Source organism: Emys orbicularis, chromosome 1 (genome assembly GCF_028017835.1).
Source record: "Emys orbicularis isolate rEmyOrb1 chromosome 1, rEmyOrb1.hap1, whole genome shotgun sequence".
In the NCBI taxonomy this organism is placed as follows: Eukaryota; Metazoa; Chordata; order Testudines; family Emydidae; genus Emys; species Emys orbicularis.
Window position 1 is genome coordinate 345,608,895 of NC_088683.1, and position 25,448 is coordinate 345,634,342.

General features: G+C 42.7%; 1 protein-coding gene across 2 annotated transcripts in view; it reads left to right on the forward strand.

The window, feature by feature from the left end:
• NOX4 (NADPH oxidase 4) overlaps window positions 1-9,773 on the forward strand; it is a 157,691-nt gene extending 147,918 nt beyond the window's left edge. For both annotated transcript variants that reach the window (XM_065413060.1, XM_065413068.1), the window contains 2 exons: window positions 1,563-1,663; window positions 9,653-9,773. In XM_065413060.1, coding sequence (XP_065269132.1) covers window positions 1,563-1,663; window positions 9,653-9,773 — 222 coding nt within the window. The remainder of the gene's footprint in view (window positions 1-1,562; window positions 1,664-9,652) is intronic.
• Window positions 9,774-25,448: the final 15,675 nt, after the last annotated feature.

The window sequence follows — 25,448 nt, forward strand, 5'->3', positions numbered from 1 at the left end:
ATTAACAGGCAAGAAATGACTCGGTTCAAGTCAAAACATCCAAGATGAAGCTGAATGTCAATGAAATGCAGTTTAGAATATTTACTCTTAAATTATGTGTCCAGTAGCTACTGACTTTGTATTAGAACTCCTTTTCTTTTTTATGGCCGTTTGGTAGAAAAGGTGGCATCAAGTATAGAACTGTATACAATGAGGGCTAAATTTTGTCTTCAGTTACACTGGCATAAATCCAGATTTGAACAGTTACTCCAGATAGTTCAAGGGAGCACTGGATGCAAGTCTCCATTGCCCTGCACTTGTGCTGTCGTTGACACCAATCCAAAGTGAGTGTAAAACGCTACCAAACCAGAATAGTGTCACGTTTTACTCACTCTGCACTGAGTGACCCGAGATGCAGGACACCAGAGAATCAAGCCCATTTTTTATTTTTTTTTTGCAGAAAATGCTTTCAGCCATGGTAAAAAAACAATGTAAAATGGTTCAAGCTTAGAATGTACTTTTGTATTAGTATAATAGACGGTTTAGATCATTCGATTATGGGGTGAACGCAGAAAATCAGATCAGATATAATTCTTCTCTAGCCACATGTTACATTATATTAGGACAGTAAAACAAGGAACGGTAATGCAATGCAGTGAAAACAGGTTTGGCTTCATAAAGAGAGGTCAGCTGGGATTTTAGTGAGTTAGAATCGCTAGAAGAATCCTGTGCTCACTCCAAGGACCCAGCTTTGGTGCTTGATGCTGCTGAGGCTGTTCAAAGCAACCGGTAAACCATCCTCTAGGGCAGGGGTAGGCAAGCTATGGCATGCGTGCCGAAGGCGGGCACGCGAGCTGATTTTCAGTGGCACTCACACTGCCCGGGTCCTGGCCACTGGTCCGGGGGGCTCTGCATTTTAATTTAATTTTAAATGAAGCGTCTTAAACATTTTAAAAACCTTATTTACTTTATATACAACAATAGTTTAGTTATATATTATAGACTTATAGAAAGAGACCTTCTAAAAACGTTAAAATGTATTACTGGCACGCGAAACCTTAAATTAGAGTGAATAAATAAAGACTCGGCACACCACCTCTGAAAGGTTGCCGACCCCTGCTCTAGAGGTTTCCATTGTCATTTTTTCAGCCCCAGTTAGCTTAGGTGTTACTTGTACCAATAGTAGGTAAAAATACTTCAGACAGAAATGTAATTTTCCTATATGGACAGTGTCCCTTTAAGGGTAGCAGTGAAGGCAAACTAGGGAGTGAGTAATGAGAATATAACTATTGCTCTATGTATTAATTGACAAATTGGTTTAAAAATAATGTGGAGACTAATAAGCAACTATATAAGAAACCGCACACAACCCTGAAGATGGCTATTCAAAAGGCAAGGAGCCGAGGTATTGATGCCTAGAAATGGCTGCAGTTTAAGTCACTTGGTTTGATACTTAGTTCAGTTTTTTACATTTCAGCTATTTGGTAAGTCAGCCAGGGCATCTACCAGACCAGTATGCAAGCTCTGAGTGATGTGTAACAATGTACAAAACACACAGCAACTGAATTTATTGTTTCTCACAGAAAATAATTGGTGAAAAATATCAGGTCCTGAACTCGAGGCTTTTGATTGGACGACCTCGTTGGAAACTCCTTTTTGATGAAATAGCCAAGTGTAACAGACAGTAAGTACCAATCTTGATGGGTTTTACCACAGCTTGAGGGATGGGGATTGTGTGTGTTTAATAAACAGCTATATTTGTATGGAAATGACTTCGGGGTTTATCTTATCATGTGACATTCAAGCTACTGATGTTAATATTATCGAATGTGTTGCAGCTGAAAGATGGACTGTAAAAAAAAAAAAAAAAAAAAATCTTTCAGTTTGAGCTATCAGAGCAGTTCATCTTTTCCTGCAACTAAACCGTTCAGTGGCCCAGGCAATAAAAATCATATTTCTGTGTTACTACACAGAGATTGTACATGTTTTAATCCTTTGCTATAATCAGTATCTTGCTTGCAACGTATGCCAGTTTTATATTGAAAGATATAATTGGTGCTTTCTGCAGTTACTTTTACAATTTACAGTTTGACTAAAAGAAATGCAACAGTAAAACACCAGCCGTATTCTACTGTGTTATGTCTTTGTTCAGAAGATACATTTTCTTTGGGGGGTACCAGTGCTATTTATTGTCTGTTAAGAGCTGACTCTGTAATCAGTACTGTACGAGGCAGAGCTTACAGTCTAGACAAGGCAGATGTAGAATAAATGAGACACACACCAAATTATTGAGTCACCTCTTCTGGATTTAATTTAACCCAGTTGTTAAACCAGCCTCGTTGATGCTGTGGTTACTGAGGATTAGATCCTGAGAAGGATTGGGCCCCAGCAAATCTTATTGATCTCAGTGTGAGTGCTTGGTATGTGATATCTCTCCGGGTCAGGACCTAAGATCTGATCTATACACTGTGGTACTAATCTGGCTATTCCCCCAAAGTAGCAAAGTGCCTAGCACAATGGAGCCATGCTCCCTGTTAGGGAGTTACTGTAATGCAAACCAATATATATGAATACTACCACTCAGTGATGTGCAGGAGGAAAGGCAGGAACTGGGGCCTAGGTAGAGGTGTGTACTTCCTGTGCAACATGGAGAACAGCTCTGCAGGGGCTTAGCTCTGGGCAGTCCTGCTCTTTATGGTGGGGAGAGATAGGGCATGGCAAAGAAGAGGGCGGAGGGTGTGAGAGGTGGATCTGCTGCTAGGTTGGTCCTGTAATCACAGCCTCCTGCATAGTTTGGGGAATGTTAACCCTTTAAGTGTCATTCTTATTTCTTTCTTAATCTTTTGTCCATTCTATTTTTAAAAGACCAAAATAATGGGAGCCTCCATCATTTCTCTTGGGAGACTCTTGCACACCCGAATGCACATCACTTTCAAGACGTTTTTCATTTTTCCTTTCTACATTTCATCTCATCACCCCTGGTTAGATCCTCAAGTACCACTTTCCCATACATCTTTGTATCTCTAAGATGCCCATCACCTTGATTTCTAAGCAACATGTCTTGTACTACCTCAGTAATGCTTCTGCATCCTTGACTGTGTACACCTTTTACATTATTTGTAGACTCTTATTATGTCCTTCCTCAGCCCATATCACCCCCTTGCTAAGGTCTATAGACAAGCTCTGTAAGGCCACCATCCTGCAGACACTTGAGTTAGGTGTGCGGTGCAGGTAAGGAGTCTGTAGCGGGGTGGTCCCCCGCTCCTGCCCTGAAAGGCTTAAAACAGCCAGGGAGCAGGGCTGGGGCAAAGGAAAAGCTACAAGGCTGATTGGGGAAGCAGCCACAGCTGGGCCATGCCCCAATCAGGCCACAGCTGGCCTGTATAAAAAGGCTGGGAGCCAGGAGCTCAGCAGTCCCTCTCTCTGCTTTCAGAGGGAGAAGGGCCTGGCTGCATGAGCTAGACATAGGGTACCTGTAGTGGATCAGGGCTGGGGAAAGGCTGAGGAGCTGGGGAGCTCCAGCCTGGATAGCCCCAGGCTGCGGCCTAGTAGGAGGCCAAGGGGTACTGGGGGTTGCAGAGGGCAGCCCAGGGCTAGGCCAAGGCAGCAGGTCCAAACCCAGCCTTGCCTGTGATGAGTGGCCTATACTGCAGTCTGCCCCAGGGAACGGGGGCTAGTGGGAGACTGGCAGTGGCCCTATTCTGAGGTGAGGTAGGGATAGTGGGTGGGGGTTCCCCAGGGAGGGGAGATCCTAGTACTGAGGGGTGTACTGCCAGGGGGCAGCACCCCAGATAAAAGGGCACCGGGGTCCGGGAGGGACACGGGGCCAGAGGACAGGCGGATCACCAGCCTGCAGAGGGCGCTCTGGAGGCTGGATTGAGCTAGTTCCCAGAAGTCACCAGCAGGAGGCGCCGCAGGGGTGAGTCCGCTCCTCTACAGAGTCCCATTAACTTAGAACTTACCAGGTGCAAGATCGGAACTTTAACCTTTCACCATAATTCAATTGTTCAGCTTCCTGACCTTTTTTTGCTTCTTCTCCTACTTCTTCTTCCCATTTTTCAGTAACTCCCTCCGAATGGCCCTGGTGCAATATGCATACCACTAAATAAGGGCAAGACAAACAGTTCTTCTTTTAGCCAAATAAGTCTAGCGTTGGCATTCAGGATTCCGGACGTATTTGCAGACACACACATGGTTGGTTTGCAGTCTTTATTTTGTGACATCCAAAGTATTTCCCAGTTTTTATTTTACATTTCTACTAAAAAAGAACAGGTTAGACAAATACCAGTCAGGGATGGTCTAGAGATAACACTTAGTCCTGTCTAAGTGCAGGGGACTGGACTAGATGACCTATTGAGCTCCCTTCCCCTCCTATCATTCTATGGCTATGGTTACTAAAAGCCCAACATAAACAAACACGCAACTAGGGATGCTGTCATCAGTTCAGCCATACCATTGGTTTTGGTTGCTTGACTCCCAGACAGGGAAAGCTCATGTCTAAGTGTCTGAGGTCTGCTAGAATTTAATATTTCTCTGCATAGTTAACAGATTAATTCAATCCAGCATCAGGTTCATATTCTTTCAGCTCAACTAAGAGGAGCAAAAGTGCACCATCTACTGTTGATAGTTTATACCACATCTACAGTATTTGCACTGGGACAATTCGGTGTGTATGTTATGCAGCCAGTTTTCAGGATTTTCGTGCAATCTATTTGGGGAAAGGGTGGTGCCCTTTTTTGTGGTTCATTTATCTTCAGGATAAAAATGTGCTATATACTTCTGAGATCTTATCATAGCTTTTAAATGTTGCTTGGTCCAAAGGGCAATATGCTTCTTCCATAGAGCTAAGCATGAGCTAAACAGAAGAAATTAAAACATGTGGGGAAAGAAGGTCTGTAAAGATAAGGCACATTTTCTCCATGCTATAAAAGACAATCATCTCTAAGGAATGTAACGCATGGTTTGGAATCAGAAAATCCCAAATCCTAGCTCTGGCTCTTATTATATTGCCAGTCACCTCACCTCACCCTCAATTACTCCACGTGTAAAATGGGAATAATAATGCTTACCTGCCTACTTGCCTCACAGGGGTGTTGTATGGATTGATGAATTAGTATTTGCACAACACTTTGAAAATATAAAGTGCTATGGCAGTGCTAAGTATTACTGTTAAGGGTGGTCTGGAGGATAGGGCATTGACTTGACTGGGACTTAAGAGCCCTGGATTAAATTTCTGGCTCAGCTACAGACTTCCGATGTGACCTTGGGCACGTCACTTAACCTTTCTTTGACTCAGTTTCCTGTTGTAAAATGTTCCCTACGCATGGAAGTGCTGTCAGGATAAAAATCTGTTAGTGATTGTGAGAGGCTGAGATACTGTGGTGATTACGGTTATGTAAGTGCCTAGAGTGAGAGATACTACACCTCTACCCCAATATAACGCTGTCCTCGGGAGCCAAAAAGTCTTATCGTGTTATATTGAATTTGCTTTGATCCACCGGAGCGCACAGCCCCCCCCCCCCCCCCCGAAGCACTGCTTTACCGCGTTATATCGGGTCGCGTTATATCGGGGTAGAGGTGTATATTAGTTTTACTCAACAACTCGCTGTACTTGATTAAACTAATGGATACAAATGTTTAATAACATTAAGGCTTTGAATTAAATACACAATAAGATAAAAATTCAGATTCAAGGCTTACTTGCCCTTCTCCTCCTCCACAAAAGCACATACTATCTGGTTTTCAAAAGTGTTCGGCACCAACAAAGCCCGTTGAAGACAGTCAATAATTTGCTCAATGCATCTGAAAATCAGGCCACTTATTTTTCTCCCCTTGTCAGTAATGCAACACTGGACCATGATGACAATGGAATTCAATGTAAATACACAACAGTGCAGGGATGGGGGGTGCTGAATGTGTATGGAAAAATTGTAAATCGTGTGGGATCATATAATTAAAAATGGTATTATGATGCACCTGCACAAGGCCATCGTTTTGGTTGCACATGCAACTTTTTTGGTGACATTTCCTGCCTTTTGCAATGCTAGTGTTCGCTTCTCTTCATTGCATAAAGTCAGTGGCCATCTGTTATTCAGGTTGCCTAATTATGGATTTAACTGGCTAACTTTAGATACCTAAATTTGAAATTGTGGGCCAAAGACTTTTTTCTGTGATTCATTTTCTTCTTTCAAAGGCACATTTCCATAAGTTTGTCAGTATCCTTAGACTATACTTTTTTTTTCTGTCTAGCAGCGCAGACTTCCTTCAGTGCCGTTTAGGGGATGATGCAGTTAACTGTGATGTGAACTTAACTGCACACTAAAATAGATTATATATACCAGCAAGCTGCCACTGTCATTCTCTGCTATATACATATGCCTTAATTATCAAAAGTGGCCACTGATTTTGGGTGCCTCAGTTTTTGGATGCTGAAACTGAGACTCCTAGAACAAAACTGCCATTGACTGCAGTGGGAGTTTACACTGCATAAGAATTGAGTAAGGACTCTGGGATCTGGATTTGATCCAACTACATTAACAATTGTGTGCCTTTTGAATAATGAATTCCTAACATAGAACACGGATTACTGTTAATATTCACATCATCTGTCCGAATGGTTCCTTGGAGCTGCTATGGTGTGCACTAGTATTGTGGATAAATGGTAATGAATGTAACTGTACATTCTAGATCTTCAATAACAAATGTATAATAAGAATCCACATCTCTGCATGTGCTTCTTAAAATTTGGTAAATGTTCATTTCAGCTTTTTCTTTGTCATTTTAAATAATCAAGAATCATACAAATGTAAGGCTGGAAGGGACCCTGAGAAGTCATCTAGTCCAGCCCCCTGCACTGAGACAGGACCAAGTAAACCTAGACCACCCCTGACAGGTGTTTGTCAAACTTGTTCTTAAAAACCTCCCATGATGGGGATGCCACAACCTCCCTTGGAAACCTATTTAACTACCCTTATAGTTGGAAAGTTTTCCCTAATGGCTAACCTAAATCTCCCATGCTGCAGATTAAGCCCATTACTTCTTGTTCTACCTTCAGTGGACATGGAGAACAATTTACTACCCTCCTCTTTAGAAGAGCCCTTAACATATTTGAAGACTGTTATCAGGTCCCCCCTCAGTCTTCTTTTCTCAAGACTAAACATGCCGAGTTCTTTTAACTTTTCCTCATAGGTCAGGTTTTCTAACCCTTTTATCATTTTTGGTGCTCTCCTCTGGACTCTCTCCACTTTGTCTACATATTTCCTAAAGAGTGGTGCTCACAATTGGATGCAGAACTACAACTGAGGCCTCGCCAGTGCTGAGTAGAGTGGGACAGTTACCTCCTGTGTCTTGCATATAACACTCCTATTAATACACTCCAGAATTATATTAACCTTTTTTGCAGCTGCATCAAGTTGTTGACTTATATTCAATTTCTGAGCTGCTATAACCAGGGATTTGGAGCAATCAAATTTTTGAATTGCTCCGCTCCAGCTCTGGGCATAAAACCTACTGGTTCGCGCTCCAGCTCCGGGCTCCGCTCCAAAGCCCTGGCTATAACCCCCAGATCCCTTTCAACAGTACTACCACCTAGCCAGTTGTTTTTCATTTGTGCATTGATTTTTCCTTGCTACGTGAAGTACTTTGCATTGTTGAATTCAGACAAATTCTCCAATTTGTCAAGGTCATTTGGAATTCTATTCCTGTCCTCCAAAGTGCTTGCTACCCTCCCAGCTGAGTGCCATCTGCAGATTTTATAAGCATACTCTGTTCTCTATTGTCCCAGACATTAATGAAAATATTAAACAGTACTGGACTCAGGACTGACCTCCTCTGCAGGACCCCACTAGATATGCCCTCCCAGTTAGACAGCAAATCACTGATAGTTCTTCTCTGAGTAGGTTTTTCCACCAGTGGTGCACCCACTTTACAGTAATTTCATCTAGACTACATTGCTCTAATTTGCTTAAATTGCTCATGTGGGACTGTGTCTGTGTCAAAAGCCTTATTAAAATCAAGATATACCACAGTTACTGCTTCCTCTTATTCACCCGGCCAGTAGCCCTATCAAAGAAGGAAATTAGGTTGGTTTGGCATGATTTGTTCTTGACAGATCCATGCTGGATATTTCTTATAACCCTATTATCCTCCAGGTGCTTACAAGTTGATAGTTTATTAATTTGTTGCAGTATCTTTTCAAGTATCAAATCTAGGCTGACTGGTGTATAATTCCCCACATCCTCTGTTCCCCTTTTTAAAGATGTGTACTATGTTTTCCCTTCCTCAGTCTTCTTGGACTTCACCCGTCTTCCATGAGTTCTCAAAGATAATTGCTAACAGTTCCGAGATTGCTTCAGCTAGTTCCTTAAATTCCCTAGGATGAATTTCACCAGGCCCTGCTGACTTATCTAAATATTCTTTAACCTGTTCCTTACAATTTTATAATAGTAATTTTATAATAATAATAATGTTTGTAATAATAAGGCCTAGTTAATTTACCTTTATAGAATACTAGTCTAAAAAGTGAAAAGTCAAATTTGGTAGAAAATGAACATTTTCTAACTTAAGTGTCTAATATTGGGCACCCACATCCGTATTTAAGTGCCTTAATAACTTGCATGATTTTGGACATGCTGGGTTCATAGTCCCATTTTAGTTATACTCATATTCCCTCTTTTTTCCTCTGAACTGTGCCTAGGAACTAAATCACATAGGACTGGATTTTCAGCAGTGATGAGTAACCACAGATCAAATACCACCGACTTAAATTACAAAAAAAGCACACAAAACCCTACATTAAAAGAACATTAAGGTTCCATGGGTGAGCACTCAAAAGTGAGGAAATGTCACAAATAAGGTTGCATGTGCCTCCTTTACTCTGTCCCTTTGTGCATGTGCATTGCAGTGTAGTCTTCAGTTTGGGATCAGAATCTGGAGCATATTCAGCAGTACATTCTGACTGTGCTGTTCTAGTGATGCAAAGTTGCCATAAACCCAGTTTAACTGGCATTAATTGAAGACAAGCCAGTAAGCTAATTTATAACAGCCTTTTGTCACCAAAGTATATCAGTGAATCTAGGCTCATGATTTTGGTCACAGATTAAGGGCCATATCCTGTTTTTGGGTCCTCACAAGACTTTGACATGCATAGCAGGAGGGCAGAATTTCAATCTGAATGTTTAAGTCAAGAACATTGTAGCCATAGAGGCATTCTGCTTCTGCTAGAAATAATGCATGATCTGGTAGTACTTCCTTTTAATTAGCGTATTGAATCATCATAGACTTGATTGTGATCTCACGGTGGTATAAATGAGAAGTTATACTAATGAAGTCATTGCAGTGACACAAATTTGTAATAGTGATGGTGATTGAGCAATGGGAGTGGTGGATTCTTGATCTTTTGATGTCTTCAAATCAAGACGGGATTCCTTTCTGGAAAATGTGCTTTGATCAAACACAAGTTATTGCACTCAATACAGGGATAAATGGGTGAAATTCTATGGCTACTGATATACAAGAGGTCAGATTAAATAAACTAATGGTCCTTTCTGTCCTTAAAATATATGATACTAGTGTAATTCTGTGGCATGTGAGATTAGAATCCAGCTCTGTGTGCCTTTTAGACATGATTCACAATTTATCTGGCATGTGGTGACTCACTTTTCATTCTTGATAGGAAAACTGTTGGCGTTTTCTGTTGTGGACCAAATGAAATCTCCAAGGTACTCCACAAATTGAGCAACAGCAGCAACTCCTATGGGACAAGGTTCGAATACAATAAAGAATCCTTCAGCTGAAAGTCTTGGGACTAACAGGACTCTATGGAAGAAAGAAGTGCAATTATTTTTTGTAAGAGCTTTGTGCTAAGCAGATACAATGTACCAAAGAGTAGCAGGTTTTCTTATTTATAATTATTTAAAATTCTGAAATAAGGAGGACACAGCAGAGTACCAAGTCACATCAAGTGTTTATGCTCAAAGCCAAAAGGGCTCAGAGAAGATTTGTTATGATGGTGGGGATGATTCATTTATCAGTGTGTAAATTAATTTAAAAAAACGGAAACAAACAGTTGCTTTTATGGCTGATTCAAGAACAATCCATGGAACATCTGAAACGTCTCCACTTCAGCTTGCTAACCTCAGTCCTCTGAAATTGGGATTGGTTAAATGAACACCAGATTGATCAGAATTAAAAGTGCTCTGCAAGACCGACGGTGCTCTTTACTGGCACACAAATAAAACGGCTTTGAAATGGAGAAACTCCAGGCAAAAATATTAGATGATTTAAATATTGCAGGTTGGGATTCTGTATGTAAAATATGAAAGTTTATTCTCCCTAGCCTGCCTCCATACTGAATAGCTGTCTGGTAGGGATATGTGTGGAGGGCTCACCCCAGACTATGGGAAAATGAGTGCAACCTTATGAAATCTCTGGGCCAAATCCTATGGTGATGTAAATGACAGGTGGGTGTAAATTGGCCCATAGGGTAACTAGTTTGATACTGAGTGAGTTCGCAAAAAGCGTATGATTTATGCACTTGGAGTTGGATCAGGAAAAACAACTAGCAGGAGAAAGCAAGGGATATTTCTGCTATACCCCCAAGTCACCATGAAAGTCACACTCACTTTGCGCACGCACACACCGGTGAATGAGTTCAAGCTGGACTTTTTAGGTGCCTCTGCTGATGAGTTTACAACTCACGTACTCCAGAGTGACTCAAATTGATTTCAGCCTCTCAACTGACTTCAGTGGATTGATGCTGATTTACACTGATATAACTGAGAGGAGAATTGGGGCAGATGTGTCATTTGTATCACCATTTATAATATGGTAGGAATTAGCCTTAATTGCTGTGACCCTTTGCTTTGTGTGTGCTGATGGAAGCCTTGCCCAGTCTACAGAATGTTGTTGTTGTTGTTTTTTCTTTTCCCAGAGCTTCAGAACATGAGCTCTCTCTCCTACCATCCATTTCCCAATCTGTACATAATAAGCGGGGGAAATCAGAACCCACTGATTCTGAGGAGCAACATTTCCCCTATCCCGTTGCCTTGGCCTCCTTTATTTCTTCTTTAATCCCCCAGTTCTGTTTCCTCATGGTCAAGTTCTGCTCTGAGGATAATAGGGGACTAAAGACGTACACAATCGGGATCAGTATAGTTCCATTGATTTTAATAGAATGTCATTGATTTTGAGCGGATCTGGCCCTTAATCTTCCCCCAAACCTCAGGAGCATCACCTCTAGAATGCTTGTGGCATACACTGAAGCAGGAGGGTCTCAGCACCACTCATAACTGTGGCTCTCCCATATGTTAGCACTTTGCACTTTGATTTAGTTTATGGCTTTCAACTCACCCTTTTTTTTTTTTTATCACCTGGACTTTTTAATTTTCAGCATACAGACGCGGCCCTGCACTGGTGTCTGTTAATATCAGTGTCTGCATTAAGAGGGGTGCAGTCTTTCAGTAGCTCATATATTGGCTTGTCGCATGTGTGACAATGAAAATGAGGTTGGTCTCTGCTTTTGCAGCTGCTGCTCAGGAGACACCATGACTGGAATAGTAGGACAGAAGGGCCTTGGTAGAGAGGTGTGGGGAAAATGGCCTGGCACTTGTCTATGCCAAAGATAGACAAATGCCACCAGCCCCTGGCTTTACTCAGTTTGGAGTAAATGGAAGGGGAAGAGTGGTTGTTTTCAGATTGGCTAGGATTTGCAAAGGAGCCTAAAGGAGTTAGGTGCCCAAATCCCTTTGAAGTTCAGTCACTGCCTAAATCCCACCCACTGATTTTTGGACCTAATTCACTAAATGATTTGTAGATTAATAGAGTTTTAAGGCCAGAAGGGACCATTATGGTCAGCTAGTCAGACCTTCTGTAGATAGTTACTGCAATGTAAAAGTGGAGAATCAGACCCTTTATATTAATAATGAATATTTCTATTGCCATCTGTATTAGCTTAATATTAAACATAGTATAATGCTGCCAGCCACCTGTGTAGCGATGAGATATTGCCATGCACAGAGGGAGGGGTTGTGGTTAGTTTATGACAAGCAATATCATAACTGTATCACCTCATCTCAAAAAAGATATATTGAAATTGGAAAAGGTTCAGAAAAGGGCAACTAAAATGATTAGGGGTATGAAACAGCTTCTATATGAGGAAAGATTAATAAGTTTGGGACTTTTCAGCTTAAAAAAGAGATGAGTAAGGGGGGATATGATTGAGGTCTATAAAATCATGACTGGAGTGGAGAAAATAAAAAATAAAGTGTTATTTACTCCTTTTCATAACACAAGAACTAGGGGTCACCAAATGAAATTAATAGACAGCAGATTTAAAACAAACAAAGGGAAGTATTTCTTCACACAGTGCACAGTCAGCCCGTGGAACTCTTTGCTAGAGGATGTTGTGAAGACTAAGGGTTCAAAAAAGAACTAGATAAATTCATGGAGGGCAGGAATTGTGTCCCTAGCCTCTGTTTGCCAGAAGTTGGGGAATGGGTGACAGAGGATGGATCACTTGATGATTACCTATTCTGTTAATTCCCTCTGGGGCACCTGGCATTGGCCACTGTCGGAAGACAGGATACTGGGCTAGATAGACCATTGGTCTGACTCCGTATGGCTGTTCTTATGTTCTTATTTGTTAACCACAAGTGCAGATATAATGGTTATTATTCTGTTGCTTTAGGTTCTCTAGCAACAACCTACAAAAATGTTTATGGTTGCTTGCTTTCTCTCTGGTATATAGCTGTTCCATTAACATACAAAGAGCAAACACTTTTCTAGATTGTATAGTTTGGCACAGCTCAAATATAAGTGATGCCTTATAATTCAAAGAATAATGCGCTATCCTCTTAATCCAAATGATAGGAGGAGCTGGTACTGTCCTTATGCAATTTTGAAAACTAGTATATAGCTTGGGAGGGTTGTCAGAACTGGGGAAAAATAGTTAGAACCTTTGGGTTCGACTTCTATCTAAGGCATTGGCTTTTCTGATCTTGGGGGGCATCATTTTGCCTTCCTGTATCTCAGTTTGCCCAGCTATAAAATGGGGTTAATACCATCTATCTCAGAGAGGTTTTGTGAGGCTTACTTGATGTTTTTGAAGCACTTTGGCAGTGCTACAACAAAAGGTGCTTTTGTCTTTATTTGCATTATTATTTTTTGTGGTGCTCTGAATCCTGGATCTTTCAGCATTGCTCAGGTCTGAGTACTCTCTCCACATTGTGGTGTGAATTGAAGAAGAGGCTCAAAGCCTGAATGTCTTTGCTTTCCTTGAGGCATGCTTTTTACAGCAGCAAAAAGATTAAGGGGTGGGGATTGTGACACTGAAATCTTGCCTTGTTGACTTCAGTAGCAGCAAATGTTATTGACAAATAGACCTTTCTGGAGGCTGTACTACGCACATGTGCTTTTGAGTGTACAGATTGGCAAAAAACAGTGCAGTGCCTTTCTACTACACAGCGTTTTCACCCCTAGGCCAAGAAGATATATAAAAAAAAATAATAATAAATGCCAGGAAAGTAAGTAAATGCTGGCAGTACTTAATTCCACGTTTACAGCTCAACCGGATTTACATAACTGAATGTCTCTTCGTGCTTTGAAACATGCCATATAAGCCAGGCTGTCAGGAGCTCCCTACTGCTAGAGAGAATTCCTCTGGGTATTGTACCATTTCTTGCTTGATACTTCACAAAGCTGCAGACCCACCAGCATTTTCACAGCAGGTGCCTTTCTCTGTCTGCCTTGTGTGTCACCAACCTTTCAGTGCTTTTATTTTTGTACATTTAAAATGGCATGAACTCCTCTCATCCCCTGATTGAAGCCACCCCCACTGTCTTGTGTGACATTTTGCCCCCTCTCGCAACCCCTGAGGAGCTGGGCTTGGTGCAGAGACTAGTGCAGCATTTACATTGGCAGGTGCTGACTCTCTCAAGCAGTCACAGTAAAGTCACTGGGGCTTCTCATGTGAGTAAGTGCTCACCATTGTGACTAAGGGTTGCCTAATTGAGACTGAATGGGGACAACTGGGGACCAGGTAGGGTTGGCTAAGGTTGATACCCATCCCCACCATTTGCAGGCACATTCCTGAGTTGCACTGCCACTCCGGACCATGATTTCAGTCCATGTGCTGGTAGTAAGTGCTGCTTCTCCTACAGGGTTGCGGGATCTGGATAGTCAATGTCCTATGGCCCCTTTCTTGGCCTGTCCATAAATCTCCCTTCTCAGCAGCCTATTTGGGGCCAGCATGGAGACCCCTTCCATAGCACACAGGGTGTGCAGTCACACACGCAGTCTCCACCACAATCCCACTACATAAGTTTTGTCGAGATCCTTGTGTGTGGGCTGTCTGCAGCGTGGCTGAGTTTCAGCCCTCATGCTTAGTGGGGTAAACATCAGGGAGGGAGAAGCGCTAAAGGTCAACATTGGCATAAGAACAAAGGGCTGTTAACTCGCCGTGAGTACATTCAGGCTGGAAATTAGAAGAAGACTTCTAACCAGCAGAGGAATGAGGTTCTGGAATGGCCTCCCAATAGGAGGAGTTGGGGCAAGAAACCTAACTGGCTTTAAGATGGAAGTTGCTAAATGGGATTATAGGATGGGGTTTCCTGCAGAAGCAGGGGACTGGACTGGATGACCCGGGAGGTCCCTTCCAGTCCTGTGTTGTTATGTTGATGATTTTCATGTCTCATGTTAGTAGATATGCCATACCAGGGACCAGTTCTGATCTCATGCTGACATAACCCATACCTCTAGATTCACATCCGTCGCAAACAAGATCCGAATTCATCCCAGGGCTTTAAATCCTACTGGCATGTGAACGGGAGGAGAATGGCCGACAAGGAGTTGGCTGGGAAGGTATAAATAGTGAGGATGACAGGCTTGGGAGGCGTAATTCTAGACCCACTTTAAAATAAATCATAGGAGTAATGGTTTAGCAAGAAGTTTGTTCTCCGAGCTGCAGCCCAAGAGAAAACCCTACATTCAGAGAGAGCCAGCCCACCAGGTTATGGTTTTAAACAGTAAGACATTGCTTGAAGAAGTCTGCAGGAGGCTAACAAGTTGCTGCTAGTAGCAGCCACAGTGCAAGAAGACAGTTATTAAAAAGCAAGGTTTACTTGTAACAAAATAACTGGTAGGAAGATTAATTTCTACTTCAGCTGAGCAGTTATTTCGTATGCATGTCAGCATGATTTAAGAAAAAGCTGGATCTGCTCCTCTGTAGATTATACATCCCATTTTACTACCATTTTTTTCACAAAGGCAATATTTTTAAAAGAGTTCAACACTAAAGTTTGGAAGCTAATAGAAATATCTCAGGCTTGCAAGCTGAACTGACCTTTACTGTAATGGAGGTGCATCTTGCATGGGTATGTAGATTCCAACTGGAGAATTTCCACCATGCTCTGAATTTTAATATCAAGCATGAATCTCCTCGTCTGCTGGTGGAAATCAGGAGTAATAACGTGCATTGAGGCTACTGTGAAGTTGCACTGGTGTAAGAGCATGTCACTAAGATGAGACTCTTTGGTCCCCAAGATGAGCCTGATTTGTCAAGGAGTTGAGCTGAGCAAATCCTGAAGGTTTTAAGGATTCTCCAGTTAAGCTGAGGGTGCTCAGTGCCATGAGCTGGTCAGAGTCGGGCCCTCTGACACCTTTCACTGGCTCAACATGTGCAATGCATTGTCATACCCAAAGGTTTCAATCAACGAATGCCATTTCTTCAAGTGCTTATATTAATATATGTTGATTAATAATTAATCACTACTGTATTAATCACATTACCTATCTTGTAGCACTGAGGGGAGCAGTTACAGTATCACGAAAATCCATCACATAATGTGCCAAGTACATTATGGGCCCACTTCTGAACATCCTCAGGGCTGGCATAGACTTTCTGGGGCCTGGGGCCAAAGACCAAGGGCGTCAGCCCTGGACAGCAGGGCTTCGGTTACAGGCCCCCTTCCTGGGCGGCTCCCTTGAGCTTTGACCCCTGGGGCTCAGGTGGGCTCAGGCTTCCATCCCCCCTCCTAGGGTCTTGTAGTAATTTTTGTTGTCAGAAGGGGGTCTCGGTACAATGAAGTTTGAGAACCCCTGCTCTAGATGCATACCACTATAATGGGGGAAGTGCGGAAAGCAACAAATCAAATGACAGCCTGGCTTTTAGCGGAGACCTTGAAAGTCTGAGCACAAATCACCCACACACAACATAAGTGCATTCCTCTATGTCTCCTGTCAAAATCTTCCTGTCCCCCAACCCGAGACGTCCACCTTTTGCCAGGTGATTCATAATATTCTTACCCGGAGGGGAAGGGGGAAGCCATGTGAAGATCCTGAAGCTGCAGGTTAATGGTGTCATAATATATTAATCAAATGATCCTTCAAGAAAAAGCTCTGTAGCTAGAGAGGAGGGAGAAGGATATTTTCCTCAGATGGGGTAGATAGGAAATATTTAGAGCCAGGGAGCAGCCATGATGGGGAAGGGAAATTTTCCCTTGTTTACCAGACCCCATAGGAATGATTCCCATTGTCAAATAAGGTGCAGATATATTATCCCAAGGATTGTGAACTAATGCTTGCAAAGAAAACCCTTCCTATGCAAAAATCAGAGTGAAAATACCAGCACTCAGAGGAAATCTGGAATAATTTGGTAAATGCCTTTGAAATACAAATACCACTGGCTATTTCTAATTTACCATTTTTAAAAGGCCGTATCAGTTTCTGTCTTTACTGCATTTTATTTTTCGGAGTGCTCTGTCTTTTTAACTCCTTCACTGCCACACTGTTTGCAAGCACAGTCCTTCAGCCCAAGTGGCACTGACAGTTTGATAAATAAATCTTGGGTTAGTTGCTGTTGACCCTAGGTAAGGACAAACTTGAAAATGAGAAGCAGTGTTACATAAATGTCTACTGTACATAGCAACACTGAGGGGAGAAAAGCTGCTGCATTACTTCTGGTGCACCAGTAGCACATTAAAATTCTGTCATTGCAAGGTCACAGTGTTAGGCTGATATTCCTCCACCCCTGGGGAAGAGTGAGAACCTTCTTTTCACACTGTAGTAATGTAGCCAAGAATATATTCATCTATATCAGAGCATTTATTTCAGTTTTGAAATACTGCATCATTTCTTTCAGTGATGAAGAATCCTCTCCTGGTTCGGAGTAGAGTTGTTGGCATGTTAGAAATGTAACACTTGCTTTGAACAGAATAAATAAAGCATCCCAGCATTGCCTTCTCCCATTAATAATCCCAGAGCAAGGCAAAAGACCAGACAGCACATGTAGTGAGTGGAATGTGTCCTGAGTTGCACTCAATGCAGTGCGATTAGGAATGCTGCACACCATTCTCTGTAAACTCCCAGGAAGAGGCAAGCTATAGACAGAGGAAAACAGCAGATTGGAAGCGGAATACAGCACCTCTGTGAGTAAAGCTGGTCGGGAATTTTTCAAAAAAGTTTTTCTTTGGAAAATGTTGATTTCTCAAAACTAAAACAGAGAGCGGAAGTGTTTGGGTTTTGACAGCAATTTCCTCAGGACCAGGCTGGAAATTCACATAAGGTGGAGAGAGAGAGACCACACCAGAATAGCCAATAGCCCATTGGTTAGGCACTACCTGTAGCAACACAGGGTTCCATTATTTCTCTCCTCACCCACCAAGTACATTTTATTCAAACTGACCTGTGGAAACACCATCTCATCTCCAAGTTTACATATGTTCCCAGCCGAAACACTGGGTTAAAAAAGTAGGCATTTCCAAAGGAGTGTAAGGAGCCTATAGTGGGATTATCCAAAGCACCTAGGCACCTAATTGTTGTTGAAAGCCAATAGGAATTGGATGCTTAATTCCCTCTAGTCTTCTTTGAAAATCCCAGGCTTCAGGGCCGTGGTTCTCAACCCATTTATCATTGTGGACTGCATATGCAGCTCTCTATGTATTACGTGGGCCGCATCCACACAATATATGTACTACCTGTATGGCCCTGAGGATGTCACATGGGCCACAGCTGTGTGCTGATTGGGCCGCAGGTTGATAACCTGCTTTAGGGTGTGTTTCAGTGTCCCACGAACAACTGAAAATATTCATCTTTAACAACAGCTAAAAAGGTCGGAAATTTCTCACTATCACTCCCACCCGGCAGGGACTCCCCCGTTCTCTGCTTCCATTAGTGCAGGGAAATTCCACTTCCCAGGATGTGGAGATGCTCAGCTTCAACCAGACCCGTGCCTCCACGTAGCTCTCTCCCCTCCCAGGCCTGCCCCTTCTTTATATGCCCGATCCCGGGCACATCGAAATCCGTGGGGGTTTTCCCATTCACTTGAGTAGGCATTGGCTTGATTCCTGTGTACAGGTCCCTGAAGAGTGCCTTCTATGTGGCTCAGTGAAAGGAGGGAGAGTACCAGAAGTAGCTGTGCAGAGAGGAGGAGATCCATGGGCACAGGCTGTCTGTGTGTGCCAGCTTAGGGGAGGGGATCCAATCCTGTTAAACCCTCTCCCTTCCTTGGTCAGCGGCAAAATTCAGCATGATTTCAGGGCTGTGCTTTCACCCCAGACGTCAGGCCCTGCACGACACTTGGTACTGAATGACAAGCTTGCTTGGTTCCATTACGCACCCTGTTTCCACATAGCTCCTGTTTAACTGCTAATACTTCCCTCCTTTTACCGTTTAAACATTTCCTCTGTCTTCACTTCAGGAAACCTGGGGACATGTAGTCTACAAAGAGAAAAAAAGAGGGTTGTGCTGTCAAAGAGCCCTACTCCCAGCCTCTATGCTCTGCTCTGTGTCCTTGAGAAGAAGCACTCAGGCTGTGTTGACGCTCTAGAAAAAGGCAGTGTTTTCACTGAGGCACCTGCTTCAGCCAGGAGGCTCTTCCATCTACGCATTCATCCATTTGCCTGGAACTCTGGGATCAATTACTTTTTTCTTTGGCAAGAAACACTGGTCTCTCTGGGCCAGCTTGTGAGACCCTTAATCTCACTGCGTTGTACAAGCAGCCTCATTGGTTTTAATGGCCTCGATTCATGGTGTAAAGTACTATTCGAAGTGAGCAAAGTGGTCACAATCTGGCCTTCTGACCATGAAAAGCTTCCTTTTAAAATGAAGGAACTGTCAGATATCCTCTAATGGTTTCTGCAGGTGGTGTGGGATTAGAATGGGACCCACCTGAAAAGAAGGAAGAGAGGGGACCTGATTCTTCCCTATTTTACAGCAGTGTAACTGTATTGTTTGGGACAGAGTTACTCCTGATTTACAAGTGATGGGAGAATCAGTGTAAGTTCTGCTGCCCAGCATGGAACAAGGAGAGTATCACACATTGTTATCGACACCAAAGCAATGTAAGGGCCTGTGTTTCCTCTGGAGAAGGAGCCTTCTGTAGCCAGTGCTGCTGCTTACTTGTGCTGCTCTAAGGACAAAAATAATGCATCAGAATGATTAAGGGGGATGGGTCCCAGGCAAACCTATCACTGCAACTAATGCTGAGATAAGGGGGGGGGGGATTTGGCTCATCTTCCTCTATGCAATTATTCTCCCATTACATGAATAATGCACACCGTTGAAAAACAAGGGCTACGTGTTGAGACTTCCAAGGAACACACATGAGGTAGGAGGTATCAGAAGCATGGATGAATGCCTATCTTTCCTGTATATTTTGATCTTGATTGTTACTCTAAGGGCTGAATTCTCTTGTTGTTTGGGGAGGGAGGGATTGTTTTGTTTTGTTTTTTGTACTCTCTTATTCCTAGGTCAGATGTAGGATTCTCTTTCCATGTCAGCTCTTTCTAAATTGTTTGGTGCTCATGGGAGGCAATGTAGATTATTGGTGTGGTTAGAGAAGGAAACAGTGGGTCAGAAATCTGGGGGTCTATTGCCTGTTCTGCCACATGTGACATTGGTCAAACTGCACAACCTAGGATTTGGGCAGGAGTTTAAGGGATTCAGGAATTTCAATGAGAATTTAACACATAATTGCATTAGGTTCCACTTTTAAAATCACAGGCTAAATATCTCAGTCCCTGAGTCTGCACATCTGTAAAATGGGGGTAGTAATATATACTTCATAGGGCTGTTGTGACAATCAGTTATTGTAAAGCACTTTAAGTTCCTCAGATGAAAAGTGCTATGGATTTGCCAAGTATTACTATGCCTATTGTTATATCACAGGGCCATGAGTCACTGAATCTTTCCACATTACTAATTTATATAGATAAATTGCAAGATTCTTTTGCAATAATGCCCCTTTTCTAAAATTACTGAATTACCATTTTATCTCGATGGCCATCCTGACAAGCAAACCATTCATCTGGGTTCTTTTGCTGTTCACGTGTCGTTGAGCAACATTGTGTTCCATTATATTACCAAGAGGTACTAACTTGGGTTCATGCCTTGTATTGTATTTGACAAAGCACTGTACATTTACTCATGTAATTACTGCACTGTATTCTCAAGGTATTCACTTTACTGAAAACATCATGACTTTGGAATAAATAAAACATTCCACCACTATCAAAACATGATAGAGCAGCTGAGTTGAGAACTGTTTTTAATTCATGACATACTGCTTTAATTAACATAGAAGCACTGTGTGTATATATATTTGTTAGTACTAGAAGTAAACTTGGAGCATTTTGCATGACATATTTTGGAAACACACTCATTTCATTTGCCACCTATTGGGATCTCAAACAAATACACAAACAGTGGAAACAGGAAACTGGGCCAAAAATGTTCCTGTTGTAACACCAATAATGAGATCAAATCAAACACAGAATGGATTTGTCCCATTTGAACATACGAACACCATTTCACGAACACTAGCTTCAGAAACAATGCCAGTCATCTAAGCTCTGAATATCTCTTTTAGTAGAATGTAAGGATAGAAGAAAACTATAGGCAGGGTTGACATAGGCTGATTCTGCACCTACTGAAATCAATGGCAAATCTTCTGCTGATTCCAAGTGTGACCTTAAAAAAGCTTCTTCTGTTATTAGCAATAGTAAGGATTTCAGAAAGATCCCATATCCTTACAATGGGGAATACTATTAGTGGTCCCTGTTGAGCAAAGCACTTAAGCTCATACTTAACTCCTGGCATGTGCCTAAAGTCCATCCTTGTTCGATAAAGTATTTCAGGATGTGCTTCCCTTTAAGCACGTATTTAAGTCCCACTGAAGTCATTGGGGTTTAATGATGTGTTTAAGGTTATGTATGACTTTTTCTGAGTCAGGACCAGAACCAGGAATCTCTGTCTCAAAAATAAATAAATAACTGCTTGATCCAACCTCCACTGACTTTGGTGAGGCTTTCCATTGACTTCATTGGGAGCTGGAACGAGGCTCCAGTACACCCACTGTCTTGTAGAGTCTCAATTCTGCAAAGAGCTGAGAGCTACCAAGAGGTGCCTGGTGCCCCTAATTCTGAACGACTTCCGCCTTTCAACACGTTGCAGTATCAGGGCCTGACGTGAAAATGATATGATGAAAATTCTTTTTGCCATGGAAAAAAACGGAAAGCAATTTGTGTGCAAACTACTTTGACGATTTCAGAATCGTTGTCAAAAATGATACTTTTTTGTGAGAAACCAAAAAGGAATTAAAAGTAATTAATTAAAATTAAAAGTAGAAATTGTGCCTTGTTACTTTTTTACACCAGTGTGGTGGTGGCTAGGTTGGTTATTTTAACAATAACAAGATGAAACAAAAGACATGTTAAATTGTAAATCATGTGTAAAGGTACAATTAGGCAGGCCAAGAAAAAGTTTAAAGAGCAACTAGCAAAAGACTCAAAAACTAGCAGCAATAACATTTTTAAGAACATGAGAAGCAGGAAGCCTGCTGAACAATCAGTGGGGCCACTGGACAATTGAGGTGCTAAAGGAGCACTCAAGGAAGATAAGGTCATTGCAGAAAAGCTAAATTAAATCTTTGCATTGGTCTTCTCTGCAGAGAATGTGAGGGAGATTCCCACACCTGAGCCATTTTTTTTTCAGATGACAAATCTGAGGAACAATCCCAGATTGAGGTTTTTGGAACAAATTGATAAATTAAACATTAATAAGTCACCAGGACCAAATGGTATTCGCCCAAAAGTTCTGAAGGAACTCAAATATGAAATTGCAGAACTACTAACTGTGGTATGTAACCTATCACTTAAATCAGCTTCTGTACCAGATGACTGGAAGATAGCTACGGTGACACTCATTTTTTTAAAAAGGCTCCAGAGGTGATCCTGGCAGTTACAGCCCGGTAAGCCTGACTTCAGTACCAGGCAAATTGGTTGAAACTATAATAAAGAACAGAATTATCAAATACATATGTAACACTGACAGAGTCCAGTCGTCGCTGGGCGGGATTGAACTGGGGACTAACTGGCTGTTAGCTAAGGCTGTAGAGCAAACTCATTAATCTCTCTCTCTTAGTGGTCTCTGTGCCACTAGATGGGACAGAACACCACACTCAGGAGGTGAGTGGGTTACACATAGATGAACACAATTTGTTAGAAAAGAGTCAAAATGATTTTTGTAAAGGGAAATCATGTCTTGCCAATCTATTAGAATTCTTTGAGGGGGGTCAATAAACATGTGGACAAGAGGGATCCAGCGAATATAATGTACTGTACTTGAACTTTCAGAAAACTTTTGACAAGGTCCCTCACCAAAGGCTCTTAAACAAAGTAAGCAGTCATGGGATAAGAGGGAAGGTCCTCTCATGGATCAGTAACTGACTAAAGATAGGAAACAAAAGGTAGGAATAAATGGTTTTCAGAATGGAGAGGGTAAATAGCAGGTTCCCCCAGGGGTCTGTAGTTGGACCAGTCCTTTTCAACATATTCATAAATGATCTGGAAAAAGGGGTAAACAGTGAGGTGGCCAAATTTGCAGATGATACAAAACTACTCAAGATAGTTGAGTTCAAAGCAGACTGCGAAGAGTTACAAAGGAATCTCACAAAACTGGGTGACTGGGCAACAAAATGGCAGATGAAATTCAATGTTGATAAGTGCAAAGTAATGTACGTTGGAAAACATAATCTCAACTATGCATACAAAATGATGGAGTCTAAATTAGCTGTTACTGATCAAAAAAGAGACCTTGGAGTCTTTGTGGACAGTTCTCTGAAAACATCTGCTCAATGAGCAGCAGCAGCAATCAAAAAAGTGAACAGAATGTTAGGTACCATTAGGAAAGGGATTGATAACAAGACAAAGTATCATAATTCCACTATATAAATCCATGGTACTCCCACACCTTGAATACTGCATGAAGTTCTAGTCGCCCCATTTCGAAAAAGACATATTCGAATTAGAAAAGGTACAGAGAAGGGCAACAAAAATGATTAGAGGTATGGAATAGCTTCCATATCAGGAGAGATTTAAAAGACACGGATATTTTTCAGTTTAAAAAAGAGATGACTAAGGAGAGATATGATAGAGGTCTATGAAATCAAGAATGGTGTGGAAAAAGAGAATAAGGAAGTGTTATTTATTCCTTCTCATAACACAAGAACCAAGTGTCACCCAATGAAATTAATAGCCAATTTAAAACAAACAAAAGGAAGTACTTCTTCACACAATGCACAGTCTGTGGAACTTGTGGCCAGGGAATGTTGTGAAGACCAAAACTATAACTGGGTTCAAACAAGATTTAGAAATGTTCATGGAGCTTAGGTCCGTCAATGGCTATTAGCCAAGATGGTCAGGGATACAACTTCATACTCTGGGTGTCCTGAAGCTCTGACTGCCAGAAGCTGGGAGTGGACGACAGGGGATGGATAGCTCGATATTGCCCTGTTCTGTTCATTCCCTCTGGGGCACCTGGCTTTGGCTACTGTCGGAAGACAGGATATTGGGCTAGATGGACCTTTGGTCTGACCGAGTATGGCCGTTCTTATGTTCTAAATTCCTTTTCGGGGATTTTTTTATTGTTGGAGAAGAAACACATGGAAAAAGCAAATATCCCAGCTTCTACAGCAGGGGTGGGCAAACTACAGATCTCAGAAGCAGCCCCCGGGCGGGGGGGGCAGAGGGCTCCACATACATTGCCCTTGGCTCCAGGTACCACCCCCCGCAGCTCCCATTGGCCGGGAATGGGGAACCGTGGCCAATGGGAGCTTTGGGGGAGGTACTGGAGGCGCGGCAAGGGCAGCGCACACAGAACCCTCCGCCCCCTCTCCCCCAGGGGCCGCAGCACTTCCTCGAGCGGCGTGGGGCTGGGGACAGGACAGGCAGGCAGGCAGGGAGCTGCCATCCCGGAGCCACTTTAGGTAAGTGGTGCCGGGACGGAGCTCGAACCCCTCCTGCATCCCACCCCCCCAACTCCCTGCCCTAAGCCCCCTGCCTGCACCTTGCACCCCTCCCACCCCCCAACTCCCTGCCCTGAGCCCCCTCATACACTCCGCACCCCTCCTGCACCCCAACCCCCTGCCCTGAGCTCCCTGCTGCATCCTGCACCCTTGTGCACCCCAACCCCATGCCCTGAGCCCCCTCCTGTACTCTGCACCCCTCCTGTGCCCCAATCCCCTTCCCTGAGCCCCCTCATGCACCCCGCACTCCTCCTCTGCCCCAATCCCTTGCCCTGAGCCGCTTCCTGCACACTGCACCCCCACCCCATACTCCCTCCCACACCCCAACCCCCTGCCCTGGCCCTGCATACAATTTCCCCACCCAGATGTGGCCCTCGGCCCAAAAGGTTTGCCCACCCGTTCTACAGCATGCATGCTTTAGAAATAAAGAAAAGTTGATCTGTCAAGACTTGTTCTTGCCCAACACTGGTGGAATGATTAAAACTAGAGCGGGTCAGAAAATGAGGGGGGCCATGGAGGGAGTTTTCCCCCACGGAAAATTTAGATTTTGTCAAAATACTATTTTATTTTTTGTTTGGCAGCTGAAAAATTTTGCCACAAAAAAGGTGTTGGTTTGCCAAAAAAAGTTTACTATGGGAAGGGGTTCAGTTTTCTGACCAAAAAAAAAGCTAAAATTGTTGAAGAACATTGCCCCTTTTTGCAAAAATGTTTGTTTTAACTGAAAACCCCAATTTTTCCTTGGGGGAGCAGGGGGGATTTTAGATGGAAATTTTTTGACCAGCCCTAGTTAAAACAAACTGAAACAGCAGGGGGAGCTCCCACAATGACAGCCAATGAGTCTGGGGGAGCTTGGTCTCTTAGTTTTTAGCACAGGGGTCAGAGCTGTGTTCTTCCATTGGCTCCTTAATTTAATCTCTGCACACGGGCACAGTGTGGCATATAAATGCCGGGTAAAATGTGATGAGCAGGTGTGACGCTTTGTACCTTGGGGGAACACCCTGCACTCCCATGTTCATCCTTATAATATGATTGTGTGGTATCCAATGCAAAGTTTGTCATGTCGGCTGTCTTCGGAAGGCTCATGATGCGCTGAGCATTGTTGTTATAGTAATGTTATAGGTTGTAATTTCATGTATTTAGTTATGAGGCTGAAAATGTGTTCACATGGCTTAAA